This window comes from Sinohyriopsis cumingii, chromosome 1, assembly GCF_028554795.1.
Source record: "Sinohyriopsis cumingii isolate HCF-2022 chromosome 1, ASM2855479v2, whole genome shotgun sequence".
Taxonomy (NCBI): Eukaryota; Metazoa; Mollusca; class Bivalvia; order Unionida; family Unionidae; genus Sinohyriopsis; species Sinohyriopsis cumingii.
In genome coordinates, this window is record NC_142961.1 from 63785883 (window position 1) to 63802260 (window position 16378).

The following is a 16378-nucleotide window of genomic DNA, read 5'->3' on the forward strand; positions in this document are numbered from 1 at the left end:
CAGGGGTTAATGAGTTAAAGGAGTAAAATAGTTTACGTTATTTAAGGAGTACTTGAGAACAGCTTACCTATTTTATATGGAGCAATATCAAAATTAGCTGAAGTATTCACAATGCTTCTGACAGTATTGGTAATGTTGAAATAGAACCAGTACTTTGGCATCATATTGAAAGAATCCATGGTGAATGAAGTAAAATTCTTTGTAGAAAATGCACTGCCCCAAATATTACTGAAAAAAATAAACAGTAAATGAAAGCTATTAAATATCAGAACTTAAATTAATATGTAAAGAAATAAATATTTTTGGTTGAAATATCATGTTATATCCTTTGGAACTTTATACAGAATAAAAGGAATCACACTGTTCTGAATGTATTTCAGATCCTTAAAAAATTACTGTAAGTTGCAGTTCTTCACTATTGTATATATATCCCATGAACCTTACTAATGCATAATGGTCTGTTTCAAGTAACATAATTTAATTACGACTCATGCAGCAGTGTGACAATGTCAGTTTAGACTGTGCTCACTGATATAGGTTGCTGATATAGGTCACAACCTTCTATCCCCCATGACTTTGTGTTTATACTACAATAAATCACAGTGCATGCATGTGAACTCATGGATTGAAATCCATGAAAGTTACCAATATGCAGCCATGGAAGAAGATAAATTCATGTGGGATAGAAGGCACTGACTTATTTCAGTATCCAACAAAACTGTAATGATTGACTTGAGTATAATCACATATAAAGGTGTTTACAGAAGATAGAATTTCACACATTTATCAGTCAGTATAATCACATATAAAGTGTTCAGAAAAGTTAAAATTCCACACATGTAGCAAGCAAATAGATTTTCTTTACCTATCCCCTGACTCTAGATCACACTTCCAGAAGCATTCCACAGCTATGTCATCCTTATGGAAATAGGGAATCATGTCCCATGTACATATCAGTCTGTCCCAGTTATACACCTGGCATGAAAAGTTCTCAGGGTTATGTGGATAGTCTGAAATACATGGAAAGTTCTCAGGGTTATATCGACAGTCTAAAATACATGAAAAGTTCTCAGGGTTATGTGGATAGCCTAAAATACATGAACAGTTCTCCTGGCTATGTTGATAGTCTAAAATACATGAAAAGTTCTCAGGGTTAAGTGGATAGTTTAAAATAGATGAAAAGTTTTCTCACGGTTATGTATAAATGCATGGGAAGTTTTCATAGGCATAATTTTACAATATTTTCTGCTGCATATAAATAATCATGATAACGTGAAGAACTCTGTTTTTGATCATTCTTTTTTTTAATGTAGCAGTTTCCAGTCCAATAAAGGTCAGGAAATATGACCATCAATTTTGACGGATAGTATGATCAATTTTTACTGGTATTTCTAAAAAAGAATTTCTTTTGTAAATAATTGCAATATATTTATTCCCATTGATAATATATGTTATATGGTATGACCATGTGAAAGAGCCATGTAGGATAATGTGTGCACTCAGTGACATCATACATGATGTCATTATGCTTATGACATCAGGACCATGAAGAAATGTTTAGAAAATAGTATCAAAACTTTCTTTTACCATTTCATTCATAATACACTGGTGTTACTCTTGAATAATACTCATGTTGACCACTAGATATCCCCTCTCTCAATGCTGACCAGTAGATATCCCCTCTCTCAATGTTTATTGGAAGCTACATGCAATTTAGTTCTAGTGTCAGTTGTTTTCAAAGGAAGGATGTGACCTCTTTCAATTTCCCATTTAGATTCACAAACTGTTATTTTCTCGTCCACAAAAAGCAGACATAAACAGTAAATACCCAGATTTGCCATTGCAGAGTTCACTATCAAATCTGGTTCTCAACTGTTTATTTTGCGATTTCAAACATACAGCAATATCCCTGATCTGTCAGTGCAATTTGTGATGACAGATCTGGTTTATGCCATTTAAGTATGCGTTATTCACAGATAGGTAAGATAATTTTATACAACTTGTATGCCCCACTGCAGACAAAAAAATTTAAGACCCAAATTTCAACAAGAAACCCAAGTGGGCCTCATATTGTTCATCTGCTTTACATAAATTACTACTTGACCATTTCACAAAGAAGGCTTATTTGGTATGTAAGAACACAATGTTATTCCTTTGATATTGACATCATGTTGATTTTACTTATTTACTCTAGTCTGACATAAGTCTTTCCAATGATAAAGGCATACAGTCAAACTTGATCTAACTGCAACCTCTGTAAGATGGATGCCTAAAAAGACAGCCAAATTGTAATATAACACATTCCATACAAAGTCAACCTGCATATAGCAACCACCTCTATATTATAGCCAGTTTTAGCCATTCCAAAAGGAGGCTCTTCAATACAGTTTTACTATAATTAATATAGAAAGATCTCACTCATACTTAAACACATATACTATTTTGATAATATAATAACAAGTTTCAATAATATCAGATCTCAAGAAAAGAAAAAAATCAGCCAGTTAGATTCAAGATAACATCATTAATATAAAACAGGTCTTGAACACAATGAAATTTCTTCAAGAACCGATGATATAAGCTTACATTCCAAGTTTAATTGAAACTGGATCAGAAATATGGCTTCTGAGTGCTAAAACTCAGAAAATCAGATGTAAAACCACATTATTAGGCCAAAAATATGTTTCCTGTAGTGCTGGTTTTAAAATAAGGGTAGTTAGGTATTTTTTTAAACGTTATATATTTTATAATTATTAGGAAATATAACATACTAAGCACTTCAAGTACTGGGCTAAACTGGATCAATTAGATAAACAAATCAATTTTCAAGAGACAAAAAAATATCCAAAATAATTTTTATATTTTTTTTCGTAAACATCATATATATTATAACGATGATTAAATATAATCTACTACATGCTTCAATTACTGGGCTAAACAAACTCAGTTAGATGCACAAATAAATATCTGAATATTTTTGTTTTAATATTTTTGTTTTAAACCTTGGGGGAAAAAGTGCTATGGCCAGCACCAAAAATGAGGGCCATTCAGTCAACCAGAAACATATGTATTATAAACTCTCTCATAAGTCCGTTCGATTGTAAGTAGACTGCACATTTTAGGGCTGCAAAAAGCAAATTTTTCTACGACTCTCCTATAAGTCGATGTTTTTTTTGCAAGTCAAATCCATCTGCAATGAGTGACATGGTCAGTGGGTCAGAGTTGCTCATGGGGAAAATTAAAAAGTCAAAATGGATAGATGGATTATAGAGACAGGACAAATAAAGACAAAACCAATTCAGAATAAATAAATTTGTATTATTGATTTGAATATGTAAAAATAAATTAACAACTTACATTTTGTCTATCTTCATGTAATGAAAGCCATAATGAGTAACATTTGTAATCTATTTATATAATAAATCTATGAATTGAATTATGTCATGGGTATAAAAATGGTAATCCAGAATGATGTGATTCACAATATCAGGTAATATATTAATTCCAAAAGTATTATAATAAACAAAATACATTCCACACTTTTGTGATTCACATTAATATCATCTGGTTCAAAGCTCAAAGAATTTATCTTAATTATCATCGGAAACACCACATAACGTTCTGAATCCTCACATTGTAATCCTGATTTTCCAAACATCGTCCAACTTGGATTCATCATCTTGAATCTCAAATGAAATCAGTGAAGAGTTTTTCATCCTCCGTCCCATCTCTTATTGTTCATTTAGCTGGGCTGTGGAATATTTTGGGCTACTAGGGACTACTGCTACTGACATATATTCTCTAAAAATCTTGTCACTGGAACAATGAGCCTTTATTTACCGCCTAGTCAAGAGTCTAAACTTCTTCCTTCTCTATCACCTAACTTATTGTATGGAACAAATGTGGGAACTTCAAAAGAGCAGGAAGGCCTGAGTCATCTACATCTTACGTGAACTCCATTGTGTCAACCATAACTGAGAGTTTCTTATTCTGGTTTTGCTTATGGGGTAAAACACTATTCCTTCTTATCTCCGTCCCTGGAGGAGACTTTATTTTGTGTTCATTGTCATATCTCCACCCATTAGTATGGTTGATGGGGATGAGACTAACCTGCTGTTCATCTTTTATCTTGGGAGAAGAGGACTGCAAATACCCTCTGGACACTGGAGGTGAGCTGCAGCCCCCCCCCCCCACAATAATGAAACTACTGAAGTTGCAGGGTGTCTACAGCCTGACTAGTTTGCTGGCCCATAGAGCCATGGGAAATTTATTTATGGTGTCATGGGAAGAAAGGGAGACATGGTTGACTCACCACTGAGTAGTGGAAGTCCCCAAACCCTAGTGAAAAGGGGGCTGTCGACCTGATCCCTTTTCCTTAAACAATTCACCAAGACCTGGAGCCCTATCACCATAGGAATAAAATGGTAACATAGAGAATGAGGTATTGACCTGATCCCAAATTACTTACACCAGTTGCTGCTTACCATTGTCTAAACCTGATTCCTGGTGATGAATAAGAGTGACATGACTTGAAAATCAGCATAAATCACTGTACTCAGTGCATAATGACCATTTACAGAGACCCAGTGACCAATACTTCGTGCAGTATCCAGTTTCTGGTACCCAGTTCCTCGTGCCTAGGTGACCAGACACTGGCAAAAGACTGGTCAGGCATTAATGAAGACCTCATGAAAGAGTCTCTATTTAGAGAACACAAACCTATGAACAAAAATCCCCTTTATTTGTAATCTGGTTTACTTCCATGAGACCCATGTTTCCTGTGTGCCCAGAAGCTGGGACTCACTAGTGGGTGTTGATAACTTCCCTACACTTGGAAGTGCCAACTTCAATCCTTTATCCAATGGGCTTTCTGGCAGAAGCATATGATTTCCATACCATGGAAAAGGCCATATAGCCCTCCTTTATCAAAACAATTCTGAATTTCCTACATCAGAAGTGTCTGAGACCCTTCCTTTGAATGGAGGGGGTCTTCTAGTGAAGAAGAAATAAATTAAAGCACATTAGTTCCTTCTCCCTTTAGGCATGGCAGCTTTCATCTAAGTCCCACTCATTGTAAGGCTAAGAGCACAAAAAGGGCATTTGTGTATGAATGCACATGAATTGTGTACCTTAAGCAGGTTCTTGCTGTCCCAAGTGGCCTTTTATGGCTGCATTTACCCACATCTTGAGACATACTGAAATGCTGACTTGAGTCCCAAGTACTGAAATACTGAAGTATTGATATGCTGACAGGGGAAAAAAACAATCATTTGGAGCAAGATAAGGGAGGGTAGTAGTAACCTAACACAGGAATAAGAAATCTGAAGAAGAATAGCTTTGACAGTGAGCTACAAAAATACCTAACATTTAAGGGAAAAAAAAAAAATACAATTTATGACAGGCCTGGGGAAAAGAAAAATTCATAACACTAACCATAGATATACCAAAATACTTAGGTAATGAAAAACATGAAACATCCATCAACACATGAGAACTACAATGAAAAGCAGGACAATATTCCAAATGATGAATAGAACTTATAAGCAAACAGACTGGGTTCAAGATGTTTTTTTATTCTGGACCTAACTAGAGGAGGGAATATTCAATTTTGAACTGGGAACTAGCAAAGCAATAATAGGAGGTTGCATATTAACTTACTACTATTAAAATTTGCTTGTTTCAGTTTTTTTTCAACAACCAAAAAACTTGGCATAATCCCAAACCCATGATTCTAAGTGGTCCTTATGATAGGTTAATTCCCTTGCTATCCAAAAATAGCAAAGACAAGTAACTGCATTGCATGCATTGTACATGTAAAATGATTTCCATAAGAAATTACTGGAACTGAATCTTTTGATATTCCACAAGATCAAAAAACAATGTGTTATTCATCCATGAGCTTCATTATAAATATAAGCCTACATATTAAGTCTGATTGAAATTAATGTCAAATGTGTTTATTTTTGCCATTAACATTCAGGCACCAGTTTACTTTTGTATGTATTTGCTATCCAGCTGGCCATGTGTGTGTGTGTGTGTGTGTGTGTGTGTGTGTGTGTGATTTGGATTTTTAAGGTAGCTTTAACAATTTTTCAGCAATATCACTACAATGCCTGCAGTGTGACAGTTTATGGGGATATGTCTAGCACTGGGGCATCATTCCACAGACATGTAGCATGATGTCCCACCTAGTCACATTATCCTGACACCAGGCCAACCAGTCATAGCACAAACCTCTTAATGCTTAGTGCCAAGCGAGGCAGCTGTTAGTACTATTTTGATAAGTCTTTGGTATGACTCAGCCAGGGTTCAAACCTGCAACCTCCCACATCCGAGGCAGACACTCAAACCATTAGGCCACCAGAGCAGTCCCCAGCCACAAGAGGGCACTCATAATAATATACTTCTAAATTTTTCTATAACTGGTTAGTATTTTTGAAAACTCTTTTGAATTTTCTAATAATGTTCCCAGTGCCAATAAATATGAGTGAAATCCACCTTTTCAGCAGAGGTGGTTCAGCTGGTTCTAGAAAACATCAAAGGCCTTAAACAATTTCTTCACTCAAATCATGGACCAAGTCAAATTTCATCCAATATAACAGCAAAGAAATTACTATCAAGTTGACATGCTAAATCATGAAAAATATGTAGGTTCTAGCTGTCATTATTAAATATTGGTATCTGAGTGTTTCTTCACTCGTGACATGTCATTGCTGATTTTTGGCAGACAACACAGTGCTGGTCATTTTCTAATGTAAATTTTATAGTTGAGACAGTCATTACCGATTTTGATAAGAACAATTATTTTTTCAAATTGTTTCAATATTTGTTTCTTTCATCAAATTCGTGAAATATTTTCCACACTATGACTGATCATCATTGTCAACAGATGTAGGCTTTCCATCATCAGTTTCAAGTATATGAGCATTTGGAAGAGTGACTCCGACTGTCATTATTATTTGAGCATTTGGGAGAGTGACTCCGACTGTCATTATTATTTGAGCATTTGGGAGAGTGACTCCGACTGTCATTATTATTTGAGCATTTGGGAGTATGAATCATGAATATTTGAGCTTTTTGGAATGTATTAATCATTTGAGCATTAAGGATATGCTTTCTTTCTGCTTTAATGACATGGCTCTTATTCTGTTTTCCTTTTGTTCATTTTCACCACCTCTGTTGCTGACATCATTCATTACAATTGTAAATTTCATTCTGCATGCCTAAAAGAACACATCATTCACAAAACATAATTTTTGACTCGCAAATGCCCTATACAACTTTAAGTCATCTTAGGAGAGAGAGACATACAGACAGACCAATTTTTTTGAAACCATGATACATGGCCATAACCTGTATAAACAGTAAACAGTCATGACTAATGTTTAAAGAAAACTCACTGTAGGGCAGTTTTTACAGCTGATTGTCACAGAGACAACTAAACGTTAAGTCAATTAGAGATAAGCAACCACCCCTGCACAGATTATTTAACTGACTGACAATAACTTGGGTGTTGTTGTGTTATGAATTATTTGTGGCAGAACCCACTAGGCTAATTTAAATAGGTAAAGTACACAAAATGGAACATCCCAATTAATTTGAAGCTAGATGAATCAAAGATGTGGGCTACATAAACAAAGCTATAACTTTTCATTGCATTGAATAATAATGTTTAAACCTTCTTTGTTAAAGATTACTGGCTACTTTATGGCAGCAACATTTCTTTGAAATTGGATTTTACTTAATGTTATTTTAGTAGTTGGAATAGTGTCGACATGTGGTTCCTTCTTTAAGTCAAAAATGCAGAAACGCAGCTGTGATTCATAAAACAATGATCCATAAGCAAAGCAAGCAAAAGCCTGGCAAGACTGAATTTTAAAACTCCTGGCTGATGGAGTTTGACTTTGTGAAGTGCAGCAACAATAGGGAGCATTGAATTCTCTGTTTATGTTGCACACACCATATCAATATTAGTCATTCCGATGTGTATGACATCTGTTGGCATAGTAATACAATCCAGTATTGGGACAATGCAAGAGCTCAATCCCAAAAGCAATTAACATGTTTAAATATCCTAATTAGTGCAGCCATTGCATGTTGGACACTCCCTCACAGTAATGCAGATGCAAAAAGATCATTTTCTATGCCAATAAAAATTCAACAACATCTTTGGGACAGTTTGAACAATAGGACATGTACCAGCCAGTCTCCATATAGCACACAGATGAACTATAATATTACATTCTTGCATTATGTTCTGCAGTACCACCCACCCCACTGAACTATTGAAAGCAGTTAAAACTGCATTCACAGTTCAATGCATTTAAAGACAAAAGCTTGGTGTGTTTTATTTTATGTCTCTGGCTGTGATTATGTGTATACATGTTTATGTGTGTGTGTTTGTGCGTGAGTGTGGTGATGATATTTGACAATGTGAAGTTTACTAAATATTTTTACTTTTAAAGTGGAATAAATACTTCAAAGAAAAATAAATGCTTTGCTGGCAATTCAACAAATGGAGAGACATATTCAATTCACAAAGGCTTGAGCTGTGCATCTATTCTATTTTTTCTGACACTGACCCCTGACATGTTACAATATTACCATTTATGCACTTCACATTCCAAAAATTACATAAAATATTCAAGTTACAAATATTACTTACAATCAATTCTGACATGTTCATTCCTGACATATTTTTTACTCCTCTTTGTACAGTTATTCACCTCCTCTCGGACCATACATCTGTAACTCCTGCTTTCATTATGCCTTTTTGCATCGTCTATGGTTAGAACTGGGCTTGTCAGCTGAATTGCTGTACTGTTCAATTGTATAATCTCATATCCAGTCTGGTTTACTTCGATGTTGCTCCATTTACCATTGTTAATTACTGCCGTGTCAAAATACAGTGAGACAGTCTTGTTATTATCAACATCCCATAAGGCACACTTCAAAACAAGTCTTTCTCCAATAAAAAAATATGGATCAACTGGCACAATATCTATAAAATAGGAAAAAGTAGATATCTATAAATTTGAAAATGTGCATGGAAATACACAATGAATCAACAGTGACAAGCAAAATGAAAGACATTTCGATTTTACATACAAAAGGTGTTCTGTAAGATTATAGTAATATACAGCAACAGTAGTGTAAATGGTACATGATACGCCTATCTCATGGTCTTCTCCCTAATAATAACCTTTATCACCGACCTATGGACCTGACAACTCATGGTAAGATGTACATCTGGGTAAAGTCTCATCAAATTGCATGCTGGGTTAAAATGTGACAGCTTGGATAAGTCAACAAGCCTCTAACCTACATTATCCCTTCTTGTGATTTTGACCTTGATTTTGACCTTGAGGGCAGGGACTGTATACACATGACATCAAGTCAAAATATTATATAACAGACTTTGTTTAATTAAAATATGTTCATTGTTTCAGAAGTTATACTCATGCATAGATAGAGGTCACTAATATATATTTTCCCCTGCTGTGATCATGACTTTGTGGCTATGGTATTTGTCACATTCTCCAGTCAAGACATGGAATGTTTTTCTAGGATGTTTGAAGGACTTTCAAAAGCTTTCAAGGAGTATTTATTATTATAGAAAGTTGACCAAACCCCCAGCTTTTTATTGCAAAAATTTTCAATTAAAATGTGATATATTATATTCAGGTTTAAGATTTTGTATTCCATCTAATAAAAGTAGAGTTCTGGCAAATTTTAATTCATGGAGTTTTTCAGCAAATTTAAAGATTTCCTGATTCCCAAGGATAAAACCAACTTACTGAAAATTAATTGAGTTTTCAAAGTAACCCCTCAATCAAATGATTATTCAAGACTGAACAAACCATGGGCAAAAATATACAATTCAACAAAATTCCACTTCACTGGTTCAAAAATTATATTCTCGACATGGATACAGGTCAGAGTTATATATTCTCTTGCTATGACCTTCACCTTGAGGTCACTGACATTGCCAGGGTATACAACACATATCAATACAGGATATATTATTGGCTAAAGCTCCATTAAAATATCTTCAGTGGTTTCTGTGTTATAGACCAAACAAGCAAACAAGTCCAGAATTACATTTTCCCATACCATGACATTCACCTTGATGCCTCAATCATGCTATGATCTATGACACACCATATGTGTACATGGAAAAAATGTCATGAAAGTATTTTTTAGTGGTTCAAAATTGTTTTCTATACAAGGATTCATCAAAATAATTAAATGTTCCATTATCATGACCATGACCTTGTGAGAATGGTTAGACTATGGTCTGCAGCACACTGTCTATTTCTGATGCATACTTTGCAATATTTGATTAAAATATCCTTAGTGGCTGCAAAGTTGTACTCTGGTCAATGATACAAGTCACAGAGTTACATTTTTTCTTGCTGATTTAACAGTTATGTTTCAGACAACGATACAAGAACTTTAACAATGCAAAGCAATCATTAAGGTACAAGAATTCAACCAATTAGAAAACATGCTTTATTCACATACTGTTATGTATAAGAATTTAACTAATCAGAAATAATACTACATTCACAGATGTACACAAATTCAACCAACCAGAAAGCATAATACTTTCACAAATGTACAAGAATTTATCATGCTGTTAAATGATTTGTTTTGTCTTTATGACCCTGAATTTTAGATACAAACTTACCCCCACATTCAATGAATGTTATCTCATCTTCATTTGTAGGTGTTAGTGCACATGTCAAACAAAACAACATAAACAGTAGCAACATTAGTTTGGTAGCTGTAGTGGATTTTGCTGCAAAATAAAAGCTTACAATTATAACATGCAAAACATCACGATGGTATTGTTAAAAAACATGCAAATAAACTTGCTCTCATGATTCTTCTAAAAGTTAGCAATCTGCTTTATGTTAGGTATAAATCAATTAGACTGCTGAATCACTGGTTAAAATTAAACTACTTGTTTTTAAAAAATAAAGGCTTTTTACTGAAAATTTCACACAGACTATGGATTAAATGATTATCTTAAACCACATTTAAGAGACAGGAATTACTAGAAAACCAACTATTCAATGAACAAAATAATTCATTAAATTTGTATCCTGAAAATTTCACACTGTCTACGGATTAGTTGATTATATTAAACCACAAAATGCATTTAATGGCTAGGGATTACTGGAAAGCAATTGTTCAAGTAACAAAATAATTCAGTGAATTTTTATTCAGTTACTTCTATGGTGAGGTCACCAGAAGTATTCAGTGATGGAATCTGAATGTAGCCATTTTGAAAGAGCCATAGATTTACAAGGAAGGTACAGATAGGAAACAAAGTGACACATCTCTGTTTCAAAGGACACTTGAGAACAAGTTCAAAAATGAGAAAGAAATCAATCAATAACCTTAATGAAGAAATGTTGATTGTAATACACAAGAACCTGGTCTCTCAAGACAGATGGTCTTTCATAACAGTGGTCTCTCAAGACAGGTTTTACTGTATACAAGATACTGTTAGAGAAATTAAGAAAGTGCATGATGCTTTAATCCTGAACCTCAAGCATCAAGGACACTTGCTAACGACAACCTCAAGCATCAAGGATGCTTGCTAATGACAACCTCAAGCATCAAGGACACTTGCTAATGACAACCTCAAGCATCAAGGACACTTGCTAATGACAACCTCAAGCAACAAAGTCACTTGCTAATTATAATATACAAGTATATGAGTGTGTGTTTGTGTGTGTGATTTCAATTTTTAACACAGTTTTAACAAAATTTCAGTCATATCCCTATGATATCTACAGTCTGGCAGAAAGGAAGGTGTGAAGAACTAAAATAATGATTTGTGACCTTAACCTTGAAGATAGGACACCATTGGTATATATAACATATTCTAGTGATAATATTTAAATGTACTTTCATCCCTTAATCTCTGACAACTCTTAAGTTATGGAGTGGAATGGAAATTGTTATGGAAACATGCCCTTGATCTTGAAAATAGACCCACCATTAAACTATGCAATGATGATAATAAGTATGTAGAAGGAATCATCCATTAAACTCAAACAGCTTAAAAGCTACCCATGGAATGGAAAGTGTGAGGAGTAACTGAAAATATTATGCCATGACCTTGACCTTAAAGATGGGGGTCCTCAATGCAGTACATAACACACTTCTGATGATGATGCATACTATCTCATGTTTTATCTCAGACAGTTCTAAACTTATAGAATTGATATGAAAGTATTATGTAAAACTTACAGAATCATGACCTTGACCTTAAAAATAGGACACACAGTATGGTGTACAACACACCTTCTAGCAAGGATGCATGAGCAGGTTTCATTCTTTACCCTCAAACAGCTCTAAGCTTATAGAGTGGAATAAAATGTGTGAGGCAAAACTTAAAATATGCCATGTTTCTTTTATTTATTTTAAACAGCATAATTAAAGAACCATTGGTTCAGGATGTAAGATGTTTCCAGCCAACATGGCATAATTAAAGAAACCTTGGTGCAATGGCAAACTTCATAATCAAGCAGGAAGTCAAAATTTTACAAAGAAAGGTACAACTCAAACTTCATTTAGGCATGGTTAATATTAAGACCAATCCTGAAATTAAGTTTAATGCTTTGCAGTACTTCAAAAGTTCTTGAGGTGAAAGAATATTCATGATACAAAGACAAACTTAAATGTCTAAACAGGGGAGAGAACTCATTCAGTTTGATTTGACCTAGGTCTTCATCATATTAAGCCATAGGTTATTCAATATTTAATCTAATCTAATTTCATTTTATAATGTCCTTCATACAAACAACACTCACTATTCAATGATAAAGTCTGACTTCAAATGGAGCAATAACTTGGTCTAATTATGTCATAAATTAGTAAAGGTCAAACTTGATTTAGGTCTAATTGATATTAAGTCACATCTCAACTTGACTTCAATCCATGAAATCCAACAAGAGTTCTAGAACAAAAATCAAATTCATTATGTATGGGATGAACATGTACAGAAAATATAGCCATTGTAATGCTATATGTCCCTTTTGTAAGCAAGGGTCAATGAGTCTTACTTGTTTTAGATGCAAAACAACATAAAATATAAAATATTTTAGCATGCCAATAATATTTTAATATTTTATCATCTGAAATTTTCTTGTTTTTGCTTTTAAAAAAATGAAAAGGTTGAAAACAAAACTGAAGTTTATCTTAAAGCAGACATGAAAACTACTAAATCCAAACAACAGGCCTCTATTCTCACAAATTTGCAAATTACCAAACTAATAATACACATATCAAACAAAATATACTGAATATAACTTGGGGCTAACATAGGCAATGGATTACCAGAACAAATAACAGAATGTCAAGTTTGTGAACTTGAATGTAAAAAATGTGTACACAATTGACCTTCTTAAAAATAATGAGTATATTCTAACCTTCATATTGCAATAAAAACAATTATTAAATTACTGCAATTAATTATTTTGCATACAGAATTAGTAATTCTATTTTATTTCCTAAATGAAGCTCCTCAATGAAATGGCTCAGAGGTAAGTCAAATAAAATTTACCACCACATTTTCCATAAAGATCAGAAGCAACACAAACAGGTAATAGCACCGTGATCCAAATGTGGCTAAAATAATTGTTTATTTTCCACATGTTTAATATTCCTGCCACTCAGAGAAATTGACACCTCTGCTCAATCCTTGAGTTCTTGTTCTGTTACATTCCTGAAAAGATAAGAATGCATAATTAAAGATCATTTTTAATTCTCTTATGATGCAAGTACTGGCTTAAAACACTTGGACAGATTTGAATTAAACATGCCACTAAAATTAAATGCAAAATATTCTGTAACTTTGATGGATATTGACAGAAAAAGATGCTTACTGTACATACTCATATAAAGTCAGATTTAACTACAAATAACACAGACCCTGATCTGTCACTGTAAAATGTGCTGTTGTTTGATTAGTCTAAACAAACAGCATAGACCCTGATCTGTCATTGTAAAAATGTGATGTTGTTTGATTAGTCTTAGCAAACAACACAGACCCTTATTTGTCATTGTAAAATGTGATGTTGTTTGATTAGTCTAAACAAACAGCATAGACCCTGATCTGTCATTGTAAAATGTGATGTTGTTTGATTATTCTTAGCAAACAACATAGACCCTACTCCACCAATGTAACCTGCTGTTGTTTGATTAGTCTTAGCAAACAACATAGATCCTGATCTGTCATTTTAAAACTGTGATGTTGTTTGATTAGTCTTAGTAAACAACATAGACCCTGATCTGTCATTGTAAAATGTGATGTTGTTTGATTAGTCTTAGCAAACAACATAGATCCTATTCCACCATTGTAACCTGCTGTTGATGGATTAGTCTTAGCAAACAACACAGACCCTTATCTGCCATTCTAAAAATGTGATGTTGTTCGATTAGTCTTAGCAACAACATAGATCCTTATCTGTCATTCGAAAAATATGATGTTGTTTGATTAGTCTTAACAAACAACACAGACCCTTATCTGTCATTGTAAAATGTGATGTTGTTTGATTAGTCTAAGCAAACAACACAGACCCTTATCTGTCATTGTAAAATGTGATGCTGTTTGATTAGTCTAAGCAAACAACATAGACACTGATCTGTCATTATAAAAATGTGCTGTTGTTTGATTAGTCTAAGCAAACAACACAGACCCTTATCTGTCATTCTAAAAATGTGATGTTGTTTGATTAGTCTTAGCAACAGCATAGATCCTTATCTGTCATTCTAAAAATATGATGTTGTTTGATTAGTCTTAACAAACAACACAGACCCTTATCTGTCATTGTAAAATGTGATGTTGTTTGATTAGTCTTAGCAAACAACATAGATCCTTATCTGTCATTGTAAAATGTGATGTTGTTTGATTAGTCTAAGCAAACAACATAGACACTGATCTGTCATTGTAAAATGTGATGCTGTTTGATTAGTCTAAGCAAACAACATAGACACTGATCTGTCATTATAAAAATGTGCTGTTGTTTGATTAGTCTTAGCAAACAACATAGACCCTGATGTAAAATGTGCTATTGTTTGATTTATCTTAACAAACAATGCAGACCCTGATCTGTCATTGTAAAATGTGATGTTGTTTGATTAGTCTTAACAAACAATATAGACCCTCATCTGTCATTCGAAAATGTGATGTTGTTTGATTTGACATAACAATCAGCATAGAATGATATCTGCCAGTACATAATGGACTGGCAAATCAGGGTCCATACTTTATACATAAGTTTACACAGTATTTACAAAATATAATGGCACTGAGCAACTTATGTTAATTCATGGACTGTTGAGTCCAGGGACTGTAATAAGGACTGAAAATAAATGATACAGGTACATGAACAAAATGAGTCCAGAGACTGTAATAAGGGGTACAAATAGGTACAGGAACATAGAATATTCAAGCATGGTCTTCACATTTAGTTCTTACCTTGGCATACCTTGTCAATGTTAAGATTCTCTCCAAGCCTTGAAACACATAGGTGTACAGATACACCTTGTTTTGGGCTGGTGCATCTAAAAGTCCTCAAACATAATACTTACAAGCCAGCGGTTATATTCCCAAAAATATGCTCCTGAACAAAGCACTCTATTTTCAACCTTGCCCCCTCGTGTATACAAGGGTGTGTTGACAATATTCCAAATAAACTATTAGCATAAATTGTAAAGAAGTTATGACAATCATATTAAGATATATTTTCAAAACAAAAAGAATACAAAGCTACAGAAGTCATTTATGCCTGAAGAATGTAATTTGTAATCCACTGTTTTTCAAATCTTCCTGTTGTCAAGTCTTAACAATGCCAGTGTGACCCAAATGATTGCTTTGCATTGTTCCAGTTCTTTGTATGAGAATTAGTTTAGGTACAGACATATTAAAATATTTTTACACTGTGTTCATTCAAGCACACATAGTTAACAATCCTTAAATTTGAACTGAATCAGACCTAAGTACATGTAATCATTTAGTCAGTACTTAGGGTCATCCAAAACCAAAACTTGAACTCTAAATTTGAAATCAGCAAATGTGTGCATGCAGATCAGACAGAGCATTGGCAGAGCTAAAAAAAAATAACTGAATGACAAGGATGACATCAATTATGGGACTTGAAAGGAAACATTTATTCTTTTTATGTTCCCTGTTATGAGAAGTTGAAGATTATACACAGTCATACCACTAATGGATAACTATGAGCAATATACTGGTGGATAAACAGCCTGTTTATAGTGTTACTATATCCACTCCATTCTAAATACAGTTTTCACACAAATCTTGTTAACTCAGCTAGTATTTACATATACCGTATATGCA

At 33.9% G+C, this 16378-nt stretch overlaps 1 protein-coding gene across 2 annotated transcripts in view; it reads right to left on the reverse strand.

The window, feature by feature from the left end:
• The window catches only part of LOC149806996 (uncharacterized), a 68343-nt gene extending 52721 nt beyond the window's left edge, over window positions 1-15622 (reverse strand). Inside the window, exons 1-6 of one of the 2 annotated variants that reach the window (XM_089960501.1) lie at window positions 15497-15622; window positions 13580-13741; window positions 10691-10801; window positions 8666-9001; window positions 866-1010; window positions 68-228 (exon numbers count right to left, since the gene is read on the reverse strand). In XM_089960501.1, the coding sequence (XP_089816627.1) occupies window positions 68-228; window positions 866-1010; window positions 8666-9001; window positions 10691-10801; window positions 13580-13670 (844 nt within the window). In that variant the 5' untranslated portion in view covers window positions 13671-13741; window positions 15497-15622. The remainder of the gene's footprint in view (window positions 1-67; window positions 229-865; window positions 1011-8665; window positions 9002-10690; window positions 10802-13579; window positions 13742-15496) is intronic. The other variant, XM_089960508.1, reaches the window with a different exon arrangement.
• Window positions 15623-16378: the final 756 nt, after the last annotated feature.